We start from the raw sequence: 20,335 nt of genomic DNA, 5'->3' as shown, positions 1-20,335 counted from the left end.
ACACGATTACTCCAATGTCGATCATTCCGCATTCTAATTGTGAACGCGGATGCTAACGATAACGTTTGTACTGTGCCAAATGCAACGACGTATCGGTGATGCACGGAATTTTCCCTTAGGGAATGGAATTCTCATGATTTGAATTGCTTCCGAAAGGGCTTGGAAGCCAAAGCTGTTATAATCGAAGATGGATATTCTGTTCGAATTAATGATTATATCACCGTTTAACCTTAGAACTACTAGCAACTAATGTTTAAAGCGTGTATCAAAGAAATTGAAATGGGAGGCACATGAAAAAAGCACGTAATGTAAATCTTTAGCCATATATTTTACAAGAAACTGTTTATATTCCCGAAATGAATCCATTATAAATTGGTCATCTCTACCATTCTAGTTCTTGCGTTGACATTGTTACGCCAGGTCATAAAGTATAATAAAATGCATCTTGTTTTATTTTACTTTCCGACGTTTCCTTATTCTCGAATCCTATGCTCATAACGAAGCGCAGTATCGGCAATACTGACGCGACAAGTTGATTCAGCAACTTCTTAAAACTATTCCGTGGAACAAGATATCGAATGGTGTCTTGTGAGCAACAGGAAAAACGAGAAACAGAGACAAAAATACGAGGGGATAGAGAAAGGAAGAAAAGGGACAGAGGAGACTGGGTGGATAGGAGAGAGATCCGGGTAGAAAGAGAGATTACGAAGTTGTATATTCGGAAAAAGTAGTGCAAAACGTCACCGTGGGGTGACTCCTAAAAGCGGCTGAACAGAGAGGAGCTTGGGGATAAATCGAAAGAAGATAAACGTTCTTTAAGATACTCGACAGAAATTTGTATCGTCGTTATTTTCCTTTTTCTTTTGTTTCTTTTCGTCGACACGAAGCGATACGACATCGATAGGACGAGGGCCAGTCGTCGATAACAGGTCTGTGAAAATTGTCTAGTTTCCTTTGATATTCAACGATTCGAGGCTGAATGTCCACGACACATGGACTTGCACTTTATTCCTATCGCGTGTGCAACCACCGTGAAGCCAATTAATTTTTCTACACAAGGAAAAATGTAGAAATTTTTTCTTTTAATTCTGTTTAATTTTCATGTCGATACATGTGGCCATTATCGTGATTACACAGAATCGACGTGATCTTCGAAATTGTTCGAGATACGTTTAGAGCGAAGTTTTAAAGAAAAGGAATCAATGCTTGTTTCTATTCACAGGTCAGTTGCAAATTTACCCATGCAAGCGTGTGAAATTCAACGACTCACGGATACCTGGAGACATTTACCCGTGCCCTTTTTAGCAAAAATGTGTACTGTTGCTTCAAATTAGCTTCTATATATGTTTTTATATTGCATATAATTCTTGTCAGACTTACATTCTTGTTATAAAAGGGGCAACGTAGTTTTAAACATGTACACTTTGAACCACGACTAACATTCCGTGTTCCACGTACGCAAAATATCTACGAAATTCTAGTCGACACACGTTTCCAGACAAGACGATACAACGATCGCTAATGATAATCTTCATCTTCGATTCCAACTGAGACTTTCAATTGGTTTCTACCTTCTTACATAACGATTGCAATATTTAAGAAAAGAAGAAAAAATATCTTTCGTCTTGTAAACATTACTTTTTCTCGGTGAATTTCGAACAAAGGGAGAATGTGGTGTTCTCGAAAGAATGCGAGCGTGGACCGCGGAAGAGCTCGAGAGTCGACGAGGCTAGTCGGGGCTCAAAGTGGTTTAAAGATCGTGCTTGTACAGAGATGACTGAAAAAATGATAATTGGTCAGGGCTGGTAAACGGCGGTTCTCACGAGAAACGGCTGCTAAGCGACCTGCTGGATACATACAACGTGCTGGAGCGTCCGGTTGGCAATGAGTCCGAGCCCCTCGTGTTGAGCTTTGGCCTTACACTAATGCAAATAATCGACGTTGTAAGTTTTCAACAGCAACTTAAAAGTTCCTCTGTACAAAACGCATAAAAGACCTTCTCTCTAACGTAACACGCACACCGCACACAGTACCAACAGAATTCTAAGTATCTATTATACTGAAACGAAAAGTGTGCTCGTTTTATCAAGGTGCGAGTTAAGTGAGTTGCAATAGACAGAACGTCCTTTTTGCATTGCTTTCTGCTTCGAGTAGCACGATCAGTTTTCTTAAGATTCCTATTTGCATGCAACCTTATCGTATTTTGTTCGACAGGTAACGCCTTATGATTATTCCCTGCATGAATTTTGTAATTAAGAAGAAGGTATGCATACATATACTTTTAGACATCCATCTGACGAGACCTCTGATTTCAAAATGTATATCGCAGTATTGAAAATCGTCGAAGGTTCTAAAATTTTTCTTGTATTTCTGGAATTTTCTTTTTGTTAGATTTGAAAATACATTCGAAAACTAAACGATCAGTTGTCGGTATACAATTGCTAATATATCTCACGTTTGCGAAAATATGAAAAAATAAAATTTCTTTTTTAAAATGTCGTGTCAACAGCCAGAGACCAATGTACCCAAACGCGACCTGGTTCGTAATTAGAAACGTATCGTATCCTTTTTTCTCCGGCCAACGAAGCGCTGGTATTGCTACGAAACGGGGCTTCGATAAACGTGTACATACACATACACGTGCATATATAGGAAAAAAGTACACAGATCGGTGATTACCTACGAGGGCTACGTGCAGCCCTGCATACACGTTTTCCAACATGCATCTCCCGTTCCTGCACGTTTATACGCACCAGTGTAAAACACGTACATACCGCACATGCACACGGAAGGAATGACATTAAAACGAACAAAGACCAATCACTGATATTACGACTACTCGCGTGTACAACCTGGATGTATATAGGATGCATCGACGAAACGGAAGTGTTCATTGGCTGCACTCGGAGGCCGCATGTAACATACGATGCACTTACGCTCTCATCAATCATCGTCTGGACTCTAGACTCACTGTCAGTTTCACGGTTAACCCTTGTAAATTATTGAACGAAGATCCTGTTAGTTTACCCAATTCAATTTTCTCCATGTCCTTACAATTCGGTATATAAATGTTTATACCGAATAGAAGTTCCCAATTTTATTAGGGGCACATTTGTTTCTTGGACTTGCAACAATAAAATCTCTCTAGTCTTGAATTTTATGATTCAATCGTGTTTAATTTTAGAGGAATTCTTGATATGAGGAAGATTAAACCTCGGTTTTATCAATTACTGAAAGCCAAAAGATGTTAAGTTCCATTAAAATATAACACTAGTAACATCATTTTATTTTACACTTTCATAAATTTAGTGTAACGTTGATTTAGATATAACATTTCTCGCGAAGATGATTTACGATAAACCATAGCTGTAGGAGTATGGTGCGGACAATGTTTCGAGCATCATTAGAAATGATTAGTAGAAGCTTCGGGGAATTTCCTTTCAGACAGCACGTGGCGAACTGCTGGTTTTATGTGTAATTAGAAGCCGGATTAACAGTGTCGTCTATTCTGCCCAGATTCGTTGTTCTATTTCAAGCGTGTGCCTTGTAATTACTTTGTAGATTTTGCTAATACCAGTGTATGGTTATAATCTTTAAACGTGGGCAATATCAGGTTTGTGGAAAATATTAATTTTCAGGGCTAATTATTACGAGACGCGTATAATTATTTAGACGGTAAATTTCTATTATCCTTTGAAACTCTCGATAACCTCGATATCGATAACCTCGTGGGAATTTATTTTTCCACGATCGTATGTATGTAAATACTTAACGGATCATCCATATACAATTTATAAATTCGCGTTCGAAATACACTTCACGTTCGAAATTGTATATTCCACGGGAGAAGGATCATCCGAAGGATTTTAAGCTAATCACATCGATCATTCTCGAGAGCGAGAATCAAGCTCTCTCAGTCAATTTCGATATTCTCAAGTTGATAGTTCTCTAACGTATCAAAACGTCGAGTAGTTGAGGATGAGTTTAGAGTTTAGACGTATCTGGTTAATATATTAGCAGAGAAACTATACTCTGTAGTACATACTGCGGTAATTCTATACACGGACTTCCAAACTAATAAACTGAACAAATTAATAAACAATATATTCGACTGCAATTTATCACATATATATAGATACGCGTACATCAATATTCATGCGGTGTAATGACAAGTGTGTAAAAGTTTAATTAAATCCTGAAGACCAATAATTCCGTTGACGTTTATATCGATAGACATTCGTGTCTATTACATATTTAGTTTTGACGCGTAGTTCAACTCTTTGTAGCTTCTTCTCGTTCTGTATCAGAAAGTTTGAATTAATTTTAAATTCTAGTTAATTTACAATCCAACAGACAATGACAACATTTATGAAACATAACGTTTTCGCGTAAAATTCTATCAAATATCGTACGTTACATAAAATGATTAAGGAATATCTCGCAAATGGCCTAGTAAAGGCGTATTTGCGATATATTGTTACGCTTCACGAATGAACGATTTCATACATCGTCAAAATTCAATCGCTTCGCACAAAGGACATTCTCGAGATCTAAGATGACGTTCTTAAACTTTACAAGTCTTCATTTCAAATCTTCTCATTCAAATATGAAAATAAACATCGCTTTCTTTCTTCTACTTTTCTCTATAAATCATCGAAAAAGGAACTTCAATGAATTTTCAATGCTCGTAATTCAAGCAACATTTCCTTCGTTTCGTTAAACGAGCCATTTTCCTTGCGATCGAAGATCGAATGGCAAATTTAAGGGGTGTCCACCACGATCAGGAAACTTTTCATTTCCGAAAACGTGGACGTGATCGCAACAATATGGAAACGAGGCATCGGTTTCTTCTGGTCGAGGGGATGCAGGGTGGAAGGAAATATCGCGAATTTTCGTAGCACACGCGTGCGCGGGAATACAAATGGCGCGTACTGGCACCTAAATAATGTACAACGGCACGGCTAAATATGCCCTGCGCATTGTTTCGCTGCGCCTGTTTTGCCGTTTATCGTTTCCCGTGTCCGACAGCGGCTGCCGTTTTTGCAGCGTCCCTTTGTTCTTCCTTTCGCCTTGTGACCTTCTTCCATAGGACCATTACAATTGCGACCGAGATTCGACCTCCAATTTTTTTTATACCACAACGATTGCGAAGAAAGGTGCGGTATACACCATAAGCATCGTTCATTTCTACAATCATTTTTAATTGCTCCAGAAATTATTTTCGCCGTTCTTTCGATACCGGAGGACGTGTTCTCCTCGAATTTAACCTTTTTCACTTCGTTGCGTTACTAAGATCAATCGATTATAAATTGTATTCGAGAAATATCCACTTTCGTGGAAATCCCGGTGAAGGTTTCGTAAGAATCTGATACGGATGAATCGATGGAAAAATGATGGTGAGGTGATGAAGTAGTTTCGAATAATCGCGCAAGGAAGTTCAGCGAGAATAAAAGCAACATAACTGTTCGCGTACATATAAAAATCTCGTGAGATACAATAATGATTACAAAACATATTTAGACAAGCTCCTTGTACGCTAACCGTTTTCTACTGATCTCACCGAATCTGAATTTTATACGATTCAAAAATAGTTTAACGAAACTCAAAAAGATTACTATCGACGAGATGGAAAGTCTCCAGAAAAAAGCTCCATTGAAACAACTATATAAAAGTTATAAGCACATTTTCATTAACGAGGATATAAAATCTGAAACTATTACAATTAATCAGGCGCATTTCCAAGGTACCGTGAAATTGAATGTTTGTAACGCAACATAATGTCAGTAAACCCTTATTGCCGAAGAAACGTTCCTTTTCTGCGGTAGGACAATACTTAGTCCGAAGATTAGCCGAGTTTCAAAGCTTCGCCAGCAATATCAGCGACTATCTAGTTTCTTTGGTTGTGTACGTTTACCGACACACCAACAGTTGCCCTCAAGTAAGAGGAACTTACATCGTTACCGTCGATGTCTGCGATATATTTTAGAACATTCCCTCAGGGTCGGTTAGCTTATCTGACAATGAGTTTGCCTCACAGCTAAATGTGACCTCGCAAACCGATCGCGCGCGCTGCTTTCCGCTAGAGAAAATACAAGATAATCATAATAATCTCCTACTCATTAACGTAATTAAGCAGAGGCGTGCAGTAGCTTATAGAAACATCGATTGCGCTGCTAATCCGACCACCTTTGGAATTGAAGGCAGTTTTGGATATAGAGATCAAAGCGCGTTTCATTCATTAGAGAAAGATATACACTACCATCTCTGTACTATGTTTGTTCCGATTTACATTTCGATTCGATACACATTTATTGAATTATATAGACACCATGTTGTTTTACAACCTTTCTCCATCTTTCACACAACTTGAATACTCCACCCTTCCAGGACGTCTCAGGTTTTTCGGTGAACAAATTTTCAATATGATCTTTCGTATCGATCAAATTCCTTAAAAATCGGAACGAACTTTCCGGACAATTCAATATTTTAGGATCGATGATATTGTAATGTATAATAATTTAGGCTTCTTCATGATACAATCAGTTGACAAGTGCTACCTTTATCTTGCAATTGATTCATCATTATTTTAAATCTACGTCCTAATGATATTTGTTCAATTGTGGAAAATATAGTATTGATTTAGGTAAAGAACCTGTACTTCGAGTGTCATGAACGTTTTGATTCCTTGATTATATTGTTACTGATATGCTAAATAATCTTGAATAATTTATACCTCTGCGTATTCTAATTACAGTTCCATTATACCGAACAAATTGAAGTTGTAATTAAAGTTATAGTAACGATATATTCAATGAATACGAATTAACTATGCTCCACTTTGTATAAGTTTAAATGTATTCGGGCTGAACTTCTGGATAATGAAATATTTATGGTATGGAAATCCATGGTAACAGGACTACTTGGCGTGGTTACTAGCAAATAATAGTGTGCTTAATCGTGAAGAGTGAAGAGCAAAAACGGTCTAATGTAAGTACATCATTTCATAATTATACGGAAGTATATAGTCTAGAAAATAGGAAGATCAGACACTGAAATTCGGACCTGTAATTTTCACTTTTTGTAAAAGTTGTTTTGTTTTCTTCCTCTTATGTTAGATTATTGTATAATGTCTTGACTTTCAGACAGGTCTTATCGTGCACTCACTTGTTGAAATATTAAAGGCACTTTGCATTAATATTCAGACTCATCTATTTTCAAAACGCTCGTAAAAACGGTACTTTTGGGTACGCTTAAAAGCTTCTAAAAAATACTACAGCATTAGCTAAATGTCTTGGAAAAGTTTGAGAACGATCGCGATCGGAATATTTATGCGTAATATTAAAAATACGATTATAAGTACGTCTCTGAAGAAATCTTCTCGGAAAACTATGCCCTGTCAATTTTTCATACATTGCTTTTAATGTAAATTGTAATAAACAAATCTGTTTTTCCATTTCTACCGAAGAATCGACTTTACCATTAATATACGAAGCTGAAGTACATTTGTAGCGTTTACTCAAAGATTTACAAAAAGAGAAAGAAATAAAACGCCTAATAAAAAATTTGAGTTAATTATTTCTTACAACGTCGTGCATCAGTACACTTCTGTTCTATACAATCCTTTGACGACATTATGTCTTCTGCAGTTCTTTCTTGAACACGAAAGAAAATACGACAAAGGCGAATAACTGTTCTGCTACACAGACACCTTAAGTTTCCCGCGTTTTTCTCAGAACGTTCTCGCTATTTTAACTGCGGCGAGAGCTTGTGGAACAAGAACGTCGCAAAATACATCCTCACAATCCAACTTGGCTGGCTCATAAAAAAAGATGATCTCGCCTTCGTAATGGTCTTGTTTTCAGCTTGTAGAATAAGGGACTTCTGCCTGTTGGTTTCAAGGAAAAACACCGTGAAAGAAGAGCGTCGCTGAAAAAAATTCGGTAAAATTTCAAATGCGAACCTATGATATGCTTTGATAACAAGCAACATCACAGTAACTTTTGAAATCGTATCAAAATGCGATGGGCCTCGGCGTTGAGCGAAATTCTACGATATCTTCAAATATCTTTCCTTTTTTGGGGAATTTATGGTTTTGTACGCGGGTAAGGATTAAGACCTTTGTCAGGATTATGTGTGCGAGATCTTTCAATCCAATGGGAAAAGATAAATTCCTCAGATGGACCCTTTAGAGAGGAAGAACGCGTCAAAGTAGCAGCCATATTACGAATGAATTCCGTGAGACGGTTTTAGAGTCAAAGAAACAGACATAGAGAGATGTACAGCTGTACTGAAATTGAATCTCAAGGCATCCGAAAAATTTCTTTGCAGGAAATTATTGCTTTTAAGCGATTAGATACTTTAGAAAGAAAAAGGTAGCACTTGGTGGGAACAAACGAAACCGGAAAAATATCATCACAAAAAGGTAATCGTAAATCACAGAAAATAGATAAATAGTAGATTATTAATTTTTATTATATTAGTAAAAAATTATGCATAGCATTTAGAAACGTTTTTAGACTCCATCTATTTATATTTAACATCGCGTTCCAAGCGTTTAACGAGGAATAGCTGTGTCTGACCAGTTGTGGACCGATTCTACTGGATACGAGGAGATAGTAACCATTAATATTTTATTCAACATCCAAACTTTTTAACGATCAAAATCAAATGTTTCCAGGAGTAATTCTTTAGTCATACGATGAATTTCAAATCTTAAAGCCTGCCTAAAATAATTCCAGATTTATATATAACGTGACGATCAAAGTGCAATCAAAGCACCAATCATTTAGTCTCAATCATTTCAACAAGCAAAGTATTTTTATCAAAATTTAAAGGCGTAGAGGTTCTACGAAATCAAACTAGTTTAGGTAGCACGTTCAATCTATATCGAATACGATAGGCTAAAAAAATTGCTTATGCCAGAAGAAGACGGGCCAGAAACGCGAGTAGTAGCTCGGGAATAGAATCTAATTTCACATGAAAGGAATCCTGTTAATGGTAGACGAAGTACGAGAAGTCGCAAAGAAGATTCCTCTTGATATCGGTTTCTCATTTCCATGGCGGATACGTACGGATGACGCATAGCGTCAAGGATGCGCCAGCACAGAAACGAGGTTGCAAAGTGGATTTGTTCGAGTAGGAAATGCGCAACGTGCACCGGCAATAGCGACAACAGCACCGATGGGGAACTGCATTCGCAGTTCTACTTGCTATGCCTCGTCACGTACCGCAAAAAGTTTCAAGCCATACGTCGAATTAACCGACTGTGCTGGATGATATCTAATTTTCTGTATGCTTACGGCGTTTCTGGCTCCTCCTTTCCGACTACCCTAGGTCCATATAATATATCGTTGTCTCATCAAAATATCTCAGCCAGAATTTGAAGAAAAAGATGAAAATGCCGCGGGGAAACTTGTAATGTTATGAGAAGAATACATTATGGAAAAGAGACAAAGAATTCATAACTTACCCTTTCAATCTCACAGACCTTGAACTAGTTCGATGCATGGGTGTTTGATTATTTTTATTTGGAAGTACTAATTTTCTGACTTCCTTTCGCTTAACGAGTGCCATCTATTCATTCTGAATCCCCCATTTACCATTCTGCATAAAGACAATTGGAAGCTGTTGTGAAATGTTCCGCGCTTTAAAGTCGTTTAAGGAAATTAAGTCGAAACATTTTCCTGTATATTTCTTTGTTATTTTTCCTTCGAGATTCTTTGCAGAATACAAATCGAGATCCAAAATGACAAATAACGATCTTCTTTGCACACTGCTTGAAAATTTTACGTCAGTGCTAACTACTCTCCGCTCTTCGAACCATAAACTCGTCGTCTTTTAACTAACTTACAATATTTGTTATAGTAGAAATTGGCTTACCGTTGAGAATGGAAAGTGAATCCCAAAACTTTATCCGTTCATTCCAGGCCGTACGTGATCTGTATAAACCGACTTTCTACCACTGCGTCTGTAACTTTTTCCACATCCGAAGGCTGTGAACGTGTGACCCATAGGGCCGCAACTGTTCCCACGAATTTATTTTCCTCCTTGCCATTACCACCGCGCCGTTGTCTCGGTTACACCCACCTCGTGCACCGCCTGAAAATTATTTAGCGCAAAATGAAACCACGGATCACCTCGTCGGCTAATCGATTTCGTGGCTAACGAATCAAAATAAAATATCAGCGCAGATCGTTGCGCGGCACAACGTATAACAATATCATATTAGCGCCACATTTTTAAAGAAATATTCAGGGTCGATAAATTTCCATTCTTACAAAATATCGAGGAATTATTTCACAATAATTTACCTCAAGATTACCATCCCTTCTGCGGTGTATCGTAGTCGAATGTGTACTGCGTCGATAGCATAAGAAAAATGAATTTGTACAGCGCGAAGCTTCTCGCTAAATCAGAGAAATTCAAACAATACGATGGAAAGGGCAAGCTACGTTATGAATCAGATCAGTAGCGAGTAACCATTCCGGCGTGGTGCCGAAAATATGCAAACACGAGGTTGTCGAATAATATATAGATGCGTGAGATTTGAAGATTAAACCAAGAATCAAGGCTGTCACTGGCGGCTAGATTTATAGTTGGCAATGCGGATCTTTGCAAGACCCAATTCGTATATCGTTCGTGTACTCTTTTCTCCTCGAATACAGATGCAACCGGAATATGTCTTGCGTTTAGAAAGCGTTGGCGCGTGACCCACAGCCGACACGTACCAGCTAGAGATCACTGGAATCCTGGGTCATATCCAGGGGTTGGGGATATACCAAAAGTTGTGGATGGGGGCTTGGTTTGCCTTGCTGTATCAAATTTCGTAGGTCAATTTTCGTTATCCATGCTATCCTGGTTCGTGTGATTTCGTGGACGATTTCGTGGCTAGTCAATAGTAATTGTTACGTCGGCCGACTCTCTACCTGGACGGGGCCTTGCATCACACATGGCAACCATGTGTCTGCACCTCCTTACGGCATACTCTAAAGAATCTCAGGGACCGACCATAAATCTTAGAAAATCTCAACAAAGCGTCTCAGGTCGAACAAGGATCTTTTCAACGAAAGTAATTTCTAAGATCTCTGGTTTGTGTCCGGAAAACACTTAAAATTAGTTATTTGCACACGTGCGATGCTTCCCACTACCAACCTTCTATCGAGGGCGGCTAAGACCCCTCCTGGTCCACCAACAATCGTAATAGCCAATAGAAACAACGTCTATTTCCCTCACTTTCCTGACCAAAAAACTGTCATTAACGAATCCGATGATCCCATGCGTTAGACACACCCTTTCCTAGCTCTCCTCTGATACAGCATCGTCACTCTCAGTGTAGTCCGTTTTCATCGTCCGAACAGTCAGTAAGTCTACCACGGTTCTACCTAACCCCAATCAATTCATTTGCAAAGTCTAACTATCGCATCGAGACATATCGTCAAATCGGGTCCTATCTCTGTAACGCAAAATCTATACTCATCGTCAAATACCTGTAACGCTCATAATATTGTAATCCATCGTTGAATATATCACATTAACCTGTTAACACAGTGTTAATTTCAATTAACCACCCCTGTTATCCTAACCGAAACACGGGGAACGACTACTTCGCGGCGTCGATTAGCCTAATCGTAGCGAGAATTTACGCCTCTCGCTGACGCGTTTTCCTCGCGACTGCGTCTCCCCGCGAACGGTCGTAACATTTGGTCCTTCGAGCCGGATTCAGTGGTAAGTGAAAAGTGCACACCAGTGACACCCACTACCATACAGTGCCACATGAATCCAACATAACCAGCAGCGGAAGCTTTACCACTCCAGCGAAGTCAGTAACGTCAAGGGGCCGTCACCTTGGAAGAGGCATAATTCGATGGTTGAAGACGCAACCATGCAGCCTCCCGCCGCAACTGGACAATCGGGAACATAACGATATTCAACAACTTCGATCGCACGACAAAACACGTCACTTTCGGGAAGGATCACCTTCCTCACGAAACGTACGTCAACGACATTCCGCTGCACAGGGACAAGCGACAACCTGCAGTCGGAACAACTTCAGCTTCATTACAACACGAGTGATCCTCGGGAAGAACGCCTTCCTCGCGAACATCACAATATTCCGTCACACGGTAACAAGCAACAGTTAAACTCGCAACTACAAGGTAAGCTCGCTCAAGGCATCGAAATCAGTCATGGATCCCAATATGAAAGAACGCACGAGAAAATTGGTACGACAACGAGAGGGGTTCAGAAAAGGGTTGGAGGCATTTCGCACAGTACTCAACAATTATGTGGAAGGGACACAAATATATACTATCCAACGAAATTTAGAGGAATTAGAGGAAGAATTCACATCATTCAAAGAAAATCAATGGGAATTAGACGATAGGAAGGGGGGCCAAACACAGCAGGACCGCATTGACTTACAACAAATGTTCTATATTCTCACCGGACACGCGACTACCATAATTAATAACGCAAACGAACAATCAAGGTCGACAATCCGAAGTTTTACATCGAGCTATTCGAACATTTCATTGCCGAAAATTCATTTACCTACCTTGTCGGAACTCTACAAGGATTGGCCAGAGTTTGCGGATCTATTTCGCTCTACGGCTCAGACAACCAAGCTCGCGTCATCATTATCGGAACAACCTGATTCAACGCTACCAATCGGCTTGAATCAGACAATCTCTAACGTTCGTAACTCAGCGCCAATACGCGACTTGACGGCAACCAAGCTCGCGTCATCATTATCGGAACAATCTGATTCAACGCTACCAATCGGCTTGAATCAGACAATCTCTAACGTTCGTAACTCAGCGCCAATACGCGACTTGACGGCAACCAAGCTCGCGTCATCATTATCGGAACAATCTGATTCAACGCTACCAATCGGCTTGAATCAGACAATCTCTAACGTACGTAACTCAGCGCCAATACGCGACTTGACGGCAACCAAGCTCGCGTCATCATTATCGGAACAATCTGATTCAACGCTACCAATCGGCTTGAATCAGACAATCTCTAACGTTCGCTACTCAGCGCCAAAACGCGACTCGACGACAAACAATTTCGCATTATCATTATCCGAACAATCTGATTCAACGTCAGCAAGCGCCTTGAATCAAACAACCTCTGACACTCGCAGCTCTTCGCCAACGCGCGACATGAAGACAACCTCTCGCGATCCTCTGGACCGGAAAAAACTGAATCCCGTTCAGGACAACAAAGTCAATTTCGAATCAGGGCCTACAGCAGGGGTTTCGAAATCCACGATAGGATTCTCTAGGAACATTTCCTCCTCAATCAGCATCTCAATGTTCAGTCTGTCTTACAGCACGTTACCTGTATCATCTGAGAGCAGGAGTATCATATCGGAGAATCCTTTTCCTGAACATAACACGAAGATGCCACCTTCGCCATTTCCGAAAGGGGCCACATCTGCGAATTATCCGAGGCGGAATAATCATCACGCTGTCACCACCATGGCGGCATCGGACAAGTCTCGGGCCACGAAGATCTCACCGGAGTCACCCCTGGCTCCAATAACGCCAACATATTCTCCGACGCTAAGGCAAGTCACAGTTACGACGCCCAACGCTCATTCTCCGCCAAGGATCATCACCAAGAGAGCGCGATTCGGGCGGATCATCGGGGGGAGCCCAACCTCCCAATCAACTACAAACCTCCACATTGTGTTGGACGACTCAGCATCAGACAACACAGGAATTCCGTTCAACGACACCTCATGGGCAGAGGTGTTCCAAGACACGTCCTGGGCAGAGGTGTTCCATGACACTTCCTGGGTCGAGGTACTACACGACACCTCCATGATCGAGACATTCCACGACACTTCATGGGCAGAGGTGTTCCATGATACTTCCTGGGCCGAGCTGCTGCATAACACCTCCAGGATCGAAGCATTCAACGACACTTCTTGGGCAGAGGTGTTCTACGACACTTCATGGACAGAGGTGTTCTACGACACTTCATGGACAGAGGTGTTCCATGACACTTCCTGGGCAGAGGTGCTTCACGATACCTCCAGAATCAAGACACAATCAACAGCGACAACGTCTGACGAGAAACCCACCTCACGACATCAACCATATCAATTGATCGGGAACCTCTCAACGGGGGGAGGATGTTACGTCGGCCGACTCTCTACCTGGACGGGGCCTTGCATCACACATGGCAACCATGTGTCTGCACCTCCTTACGGCATACTCTAAAGAATCTCAGGGACCGACCATAAATCTTAGAAAATCTCAACAAAGCGTCTCAGGTCGAACAAGGATCTTTTCAACGAAAGTAATTTCTAAGATCTCTGGTTTGTGTCCGGAAAACACTTAAAATTAGTTATTTGCACACGTGCGATGCTTCCCACTACCAACCTTCTATCGAGGGCGGCTAAGACCCCTCCTGGTCCACCAACAATCGTAATAGCCAATAGAAACAACGTCTATTTCCCTCACTTTCCTGACCAAAAAACTGTCATTAACGAATCCGATGATCCCATGCGTTAGACACACCCTTTCCTAGCTCTCCTCTGATACAGCATCGTCACTCTCAGTGTAGTCCGTTTTCATCGTCCGAACAGTCAGTAAGTCTACCACGGTTCTACCTAACCCCAATCAATTCATTTGCAAAGTCTAACTATCGCATCGAGACATATCGTCAAATCGGGTCCTATCTCTGTAACGCAAAATCTATACTCATCGTCAAATACCTGTAACGCTCATAATATTGTAATCCATCGTTGAATATATCACATTAACCTGTTAACACAGTGTTAATTTCAATTAACCACCCCTGTTATCCTAACCGAAACACGGGGAACGACTACTTCGCGGCGTCGATTAGCCTAATCGTAGCGAGAATTTACGCCTCTCGCTGACGCGTTTTCCTCGCGACCGCGTCTCCCCGCGAACGGTCGTAACAGTAATCGGGTCCCATTCTTACTGCGATACTTTTACCATCGGTAAAATACAACGAGTAATTTACGATCGGAACGCGGGATAGTCGTTCTGGGGCGTAGAGATCGATACAAGCCAATAATCTTATATAATCATGTTTCAATTTTAGAATTCTTATAGAACGAAATTACATGGTCGTTTCCCTTTTAATAGAAATTTTTCCGTTAGCGCTCGGTTTACAATGATTCGGCATGGTTTAGCGATAATCAATATTTTATCAGAGCTCCCGTAGGAGTAACAGAAAATTAATGCCGGTAGTTATTGGAGTTTAAACTATAGAATTAAACCAGCAGGATTCGAAACCAATTTAATATCTAATTATTTCCTTTTTCCTAATACCGTTCTGTTTGCTCGTTTCGGCTTTCATTTAATCCTAATACATGTATTTAACTAGAACATAGGATAAATTAATTATAAGTGATGCAGTTATCGAAGTAGAATTGTATGCTCCAAGTTATCAACTCTGGCGCAACGAAGTACCTACATAGAGACATTCTACCATTTATAAATACTTAAAACAAGCACGAATGGTGTAACGTTGCTGTATTATATATTATTATATTATAAATCGTATTTGATACCGGTGAGATAATTGCAGAAAGGATCATTGGAAAGTAATCGTCCATTCGTAAAAATTCAATGGGACAAGAAATCGATGCAGCTGTTTGCCAGGGTCATTGTGAAAATATACGCGAGCCTGTGTAGAAAAGGTCGGAACGCACGGATGCATCGTAAGGAACGCATTGTTACAACAGCCAGACGATATCGAGCTGCTCTTGCAAGCGTACGAGAGTCTAATTACACGTTAGCAATCTGGAGGGAGTTTTCAAGTGATATTATTGTTTCATGCTAATCGATTAGTCCCTATATCTTCTCGGCTATTGAACGATAATCGGAAATAAAGCACCCATTGAGTATGTTCTACCGAGAACTACTTAAGAGTGCAACTTAAACAATATCAAGTAACTTTCTGTAAAATAATTAAAATATTAGTACATTCCATAGCCTCTCTTGTACGATATTTTATAAATCACGAGATAAAAATTAATAAAAAAAAAAAGGAAAGGCCAAGAATTACATTAGAAGAATATTAGAAGATATTCTAAGTAATGATGGACATGTCATTAACCGATACTATCTACTGGTAGTATCTACCGAATGGGAGAAAGATTGAAAAGATCGTAAATTAACTGTGTCCTCCGAAAAATGCGAAGCTCATCATTGAGTAACCGAGAAGAAAACAAACACAAAGTTCGACAAAGGAATTCAATACCGTGGAGTGCGGTTAATATCCAGGAAGAAAAGCGAAAATGGATTAAACTGCGCATCAACGAAGTGCCGTTGAAATGCTGTGGAATCCTTTTGCAAAAGTTTTCGCTTTGTCCGATATTCCTCAAATAAAAACACTCGGCTCTCAGTTTATCTTAAATGGAACATTTTTTATATTAGCTCAGTTCTCATTATGACCCGACGCACAGCCACGATTAGGGTAGAAATGGGCTTCAGATTACGTTATTTTTCGTTTGAGCCGCTTGAAAAATCGTCGAATCGTCCGTGACATATTAACTGTTTATTATAATATTAATTGTATACGCTTTTTAAAAAAATATCTACATAACGAACGAATTTCTCGGTATATATGATATCGCAGCGTGTATCTGTTCTTCATGAAACTTCTTTAAATAAAACGTTTTCTCGTGTCATTAAATCTGAAGATCACTTCTCAATTTCAAAATAGATGTTAATAATATCAATATATTTTTACATTAATCTACCAAAAAGGTTGATATACCTGCGTATTTAGATAAATGAAGAGGATAATCCATTAATCTTATCGGGCGAGTTAAATTAACTTCATCCTATCAATTATGTAACATACATTTCATCCGACCATTTCAAGGGCTAATAGTTTTCAACTAGTATACTAGCATAGTGAATATTAAAAATCACGTGAAAAACGAGGCCATTTATTCCTCTTTGTACTGTTGATATATACGTCAAATGAAATTAGGTTTAATGTATTAGCTCGTATTCGTGAAGCAATCAGTTTAATGCAGTGTTTGCTGCATGCCGCATCTAGCGACTGTATTGTTGATATAACGTCGGTCGTTTGCATTAAATAATTCGTGGAAAATAAAAACTCGATCAAGAATTCGTAGATGATAAACGATTTCGTCGATCGATGTGTGAAAATTGTTTCCTTTCACGAAGCTAGACTAACTTTTTCCCTTTCGAATAATCTGCGTGGCGAAAAGAAATTTGCTCGCAGCAGGTACATTTTGTATCGAAAAGTCTTGTGTGGTATTGGTGATTGCAGCCGCGTCATGAATTACGATGGTTGGGTTTCCTGTTCCAGGTTCGAACGACGACCAAGCCTGTCTTCGACAACTTCAGTCAGGAAAGTTTTGTGTACCCTTGCGAACTTGTCAAGTCAAGTTTATTTTTACTAGCCAATCGATCCCCCGACTTCGTTTGACTTCTTTCGAGCACAGTCAGAATTGCTGTTATCTTTCAAAAGATACTGTATCTTGACATTTTTTCTTTATATTTATTTATTTATTAACGATTCTATTTATTTTAGAGATCAACTATACAGTTCTTTATTGTTTATACGTAGTGCGATGAAAAGCATGAAATAGGAGATGAATCTTTATGCAAAAATAAATAAACGAAAATGTTGTTTAATAGTCAGTGACTTGAAGTATTTTTCCGATCTGTATCAAAATCATATATTTGGGGTGCTATTTTATCGACATTTCGTTGTACGTGATATGTGGCCACTTGTTGCTTTTGATGCACAGACTTATCTACAATCTTGCATTCAAATCTTCCACGAAAGTACATAATTACATAAACAAAACAACTGCCACTATTTAACGTTACATAGAAGGTTCGCTCTTGCGCGCAATATTACGTACACTTTAGAATTAGTGACACGTGGTTTCCTGGATAAATTATAAATAGGATAAAAAAATAAATAACAAAAAATAAAAGGAGTAGAATGTTACTTTATTATAAAAAATACTTTTTATAATTCTATTTCAAATCAAGATTGTTCATCGAATGAAAATTTCAACATATCAAACAATAGGTCATTTTATTAAACTTTCAGGGGAAGAAGATTAATTTACACGCGAGAAAGATTTTCTTTCTTTCGTCTTCATTGCAACTTTACTCTACAAAACAGAATTTCTTCCACTCGTGATATATTTTACAAGATATAACAAACTTTATACTCGCGAAACTTTATACTTGTTGTATGAGTTTTCTCATTGTTCTCTTGGTCAGATGCATAATTATTATTGCGTGGATCTGCCGGTTGAGGGGAAATTACTTTCCTTGCATCGTAACGCCGCAGTTTCTGCATCGAAGCCCGCAGTTGTTACGCGAAGAACGCGACACATGAATTTTAAGCGACCCCATTGTACCATCTGATCTGGACTGCGTGAAGTTTCAAAATAACACTGGTTTGCATAAGGTAAATGCGTTTGAACCAGCTGCGCCATCGTTCGTCAATTTGTATATTTATCCTAGATGTGTTTATTTTACTGTACACAGTGCTCCCTTGAACAATGCGGTTTCAATTATTTGACAGATTTCATTTCTTTTTTACATTTATTTCGAATCAATTTATTTAGCATATCGTTACGAATTTCCTTATCGTGGCGAATACGAGATGCGAGAAAGAACAAATGCGAATTCGTTCGCGTGAACTGATTCCTCGCAGATTGTCCTTGCACACAAGGAACAGCATCAAATTCAAGCACATAACGAACCGTTATGGGACTTGGAAGAAAGATTAAACAACCAGTGTGTCTCTGCGAGGTACACAGCTATAGTCTCATTGTATGTATGCGCAAAAAGAAATAAATTCTTATCTTTTCCTTTCTCAAACAATTTGTCAACTGTTCGAAGTCGATGCTGTTCGATGCATATGGTGATGATATCAAAAAGACAGTTCGCATCAAATCGTCTTGTAGCGAAGAATATAATGACTGAATATAACAAACGTAAATTTTAAATGCTACATATATGCACATGCATTGGGGAAATATAATATGCGTATGTATGCGAGTATATACCTACTTGCTTCAGCCTTTAAGGAAGAGTGCCTCCGCAACTACGCGGATTTCACTTTACGCGGTCAGTTGGGATCTCTAACTTCCGCGTTGTTCGAGGGATCATCTTATTTATGCATATGGATTAGCGAATTCCTTGCCTGTTTGCAATTTGTGGAAATCGCCGAATGTAAAGTATTAGGTTGTCCGAAAAGTTTCTTTCGTTTCATAAGGTGATAATAGATGAACAACAATTTCTGTTTTATATTATTTTATTGAATTAGGTATGATCCATTTCGTCATATTTCTATTATTATGTTCGTGCATAATTCAATAAAGTAATATAAAACAAAAAACATTGTGCGCCTATTATTCCCTTATAAAACGAAGGAAACTTTTCGGACAACCTAATAGTAAATATATCTACATGTAAAATTTAGCGACATAAATTTCCAATTGTACTAATAAAATTGGACAATCGATTATTTCATGCACCGAGTTCCTTCGCGACAGAAGTAAAATCATAGAATAACGAAGCTTTACGATCACGTCATGTATAAGTAAACTTTTCACGCGTGCAATCCTCTGATGACCTTTTTCGTACGAAAGACTGAACACCACATTTCATTAAACATCTAGTATGAAGTATGAAGGCCAGGCTAAAACTAGATGTATTTTGATAATTTTAACACTTTTAGTGTCGAACATTTTAAGAAAATCCTATCCTGAAACATTTCGTTATGAATGTGTTTCAGTATCAACTACCTTTACCGCGTAAAACAACTGAAAAATTAAAATTCAATGCACATAATTATCATCCTCAAGAAAGCATCTTTTAATAAATCATCGAAATAAGACGTTGTAGTTTAATTTTGCAAGTCGATTTTCTATCCTCCAAAGCTTCAAATTTTACTTTAAGTTTTACGCATACATATTTGGTTACCAAAAATCCAGCACTTAATTTCTATGCGAACGCACGTTTAGAGAGAAGAAAAATCATCGACGTGTGAAGTGAACTAGTGCAAAAGTCATCCACTTTACATGTAAATAACGTAGACCACCAATCGATAATATAACGAGAGTAAGAAATTTCAATTTCCGATGTTCCGATCTGAGAAATACGACGAACCATTTTTACGCCTTTTTAGCGCTTTCTGATTAGAATACGAGAGTTCTCTTGTGCACGTTTCTCTGGACACTGAACGAGGTCGTTGTCGTTTGTCTCAGCTGTTCGATCCGAGTTTGTACACACACAGACATGCACACACATACGCGCGTGTGGGAGGATCGCTATCAATCACCGAA

General features: G+C 39.1%; 2 protein-coding genes and 1 long non-coding RNA gene across 5 annotated transcripts in view; 2 read left to right on the top strand and 1 right to left on the bottom strand.

The window, feature by feature from the left end:
* Window positions 1-20,335, top strand: part of LOC139992943 (furin-like protease 1) — a 355,294-nt gene that overhangs the window by 4,200 nt on the left and 330,759 nt on the right. The gene's annotated exons all lie outside the window — the stretch shown is intronic.
* Window positions 1-20,335, top strand: part of Nachra7 (nicotinic acetylcholine receptor alpha7 subunit) — a 161,753-nt gene that overhangs the window by 49,033 nt on the left and 92,385 nt on the right. For 2 of the 3 annotated variants that reach the window (XM_072014267.1, XM_072014268.1), the window contains exon 2: window positions 1,801-1,943. The exons of the other annotated variant lie outside the window; for it this stretch is intronic. In XM_072014267.1, the coding sequence (XP_071870368.1) occupies window positions 1,801-1,943 (143 nt within the window). The remainder of the gene's footprint in view (window positions 1-1,800; window positions 1,944-20,335) is intronic. 3 annotated transcript variants of the gene reach the window in all.
* LOC139992954 (uncharacterized) overlaps window positions 6,835-20,335 on the bottom strand; it is a 61,394-nt gene continuing 47,893 nt past the window's right edge. The window contains exons 2-4 of the long non-coding RNA XR_011801253.1: window positions 9,880-10,098; window positions 9,470-9,603; window positions 6,835-7,926 (exon numbers count right to left, since the gene is read on the bottom strand). This is a non-coding gene — a long non-coding RNA (uncharacterized lncRNA). The remainder of the gene's footprint in view (window positions 7,927-9,469; window positions 9,604-9,879; window positions 10,099-20,335) is intronic.

The sequence above is a fragment of the Bombus fervidus genome, chromosome 12 (assembly GCF_041682495.2).
Source record: "Bombus fervidus isolate BK054 chromosome 12, iyBomFerv1, whole genome shotgun sequence".
Taxonomy (NCBI): Eukaryota; Metazoa; Arthropoda; class Insecta; order Hymenoptera; family Apidae; genus Bombus; species Bombus fervidus.
Note: the sequence above shows the minus strand (reverse complement) of the source record. Positions and strands in the feature narration are given on the sequence as shown.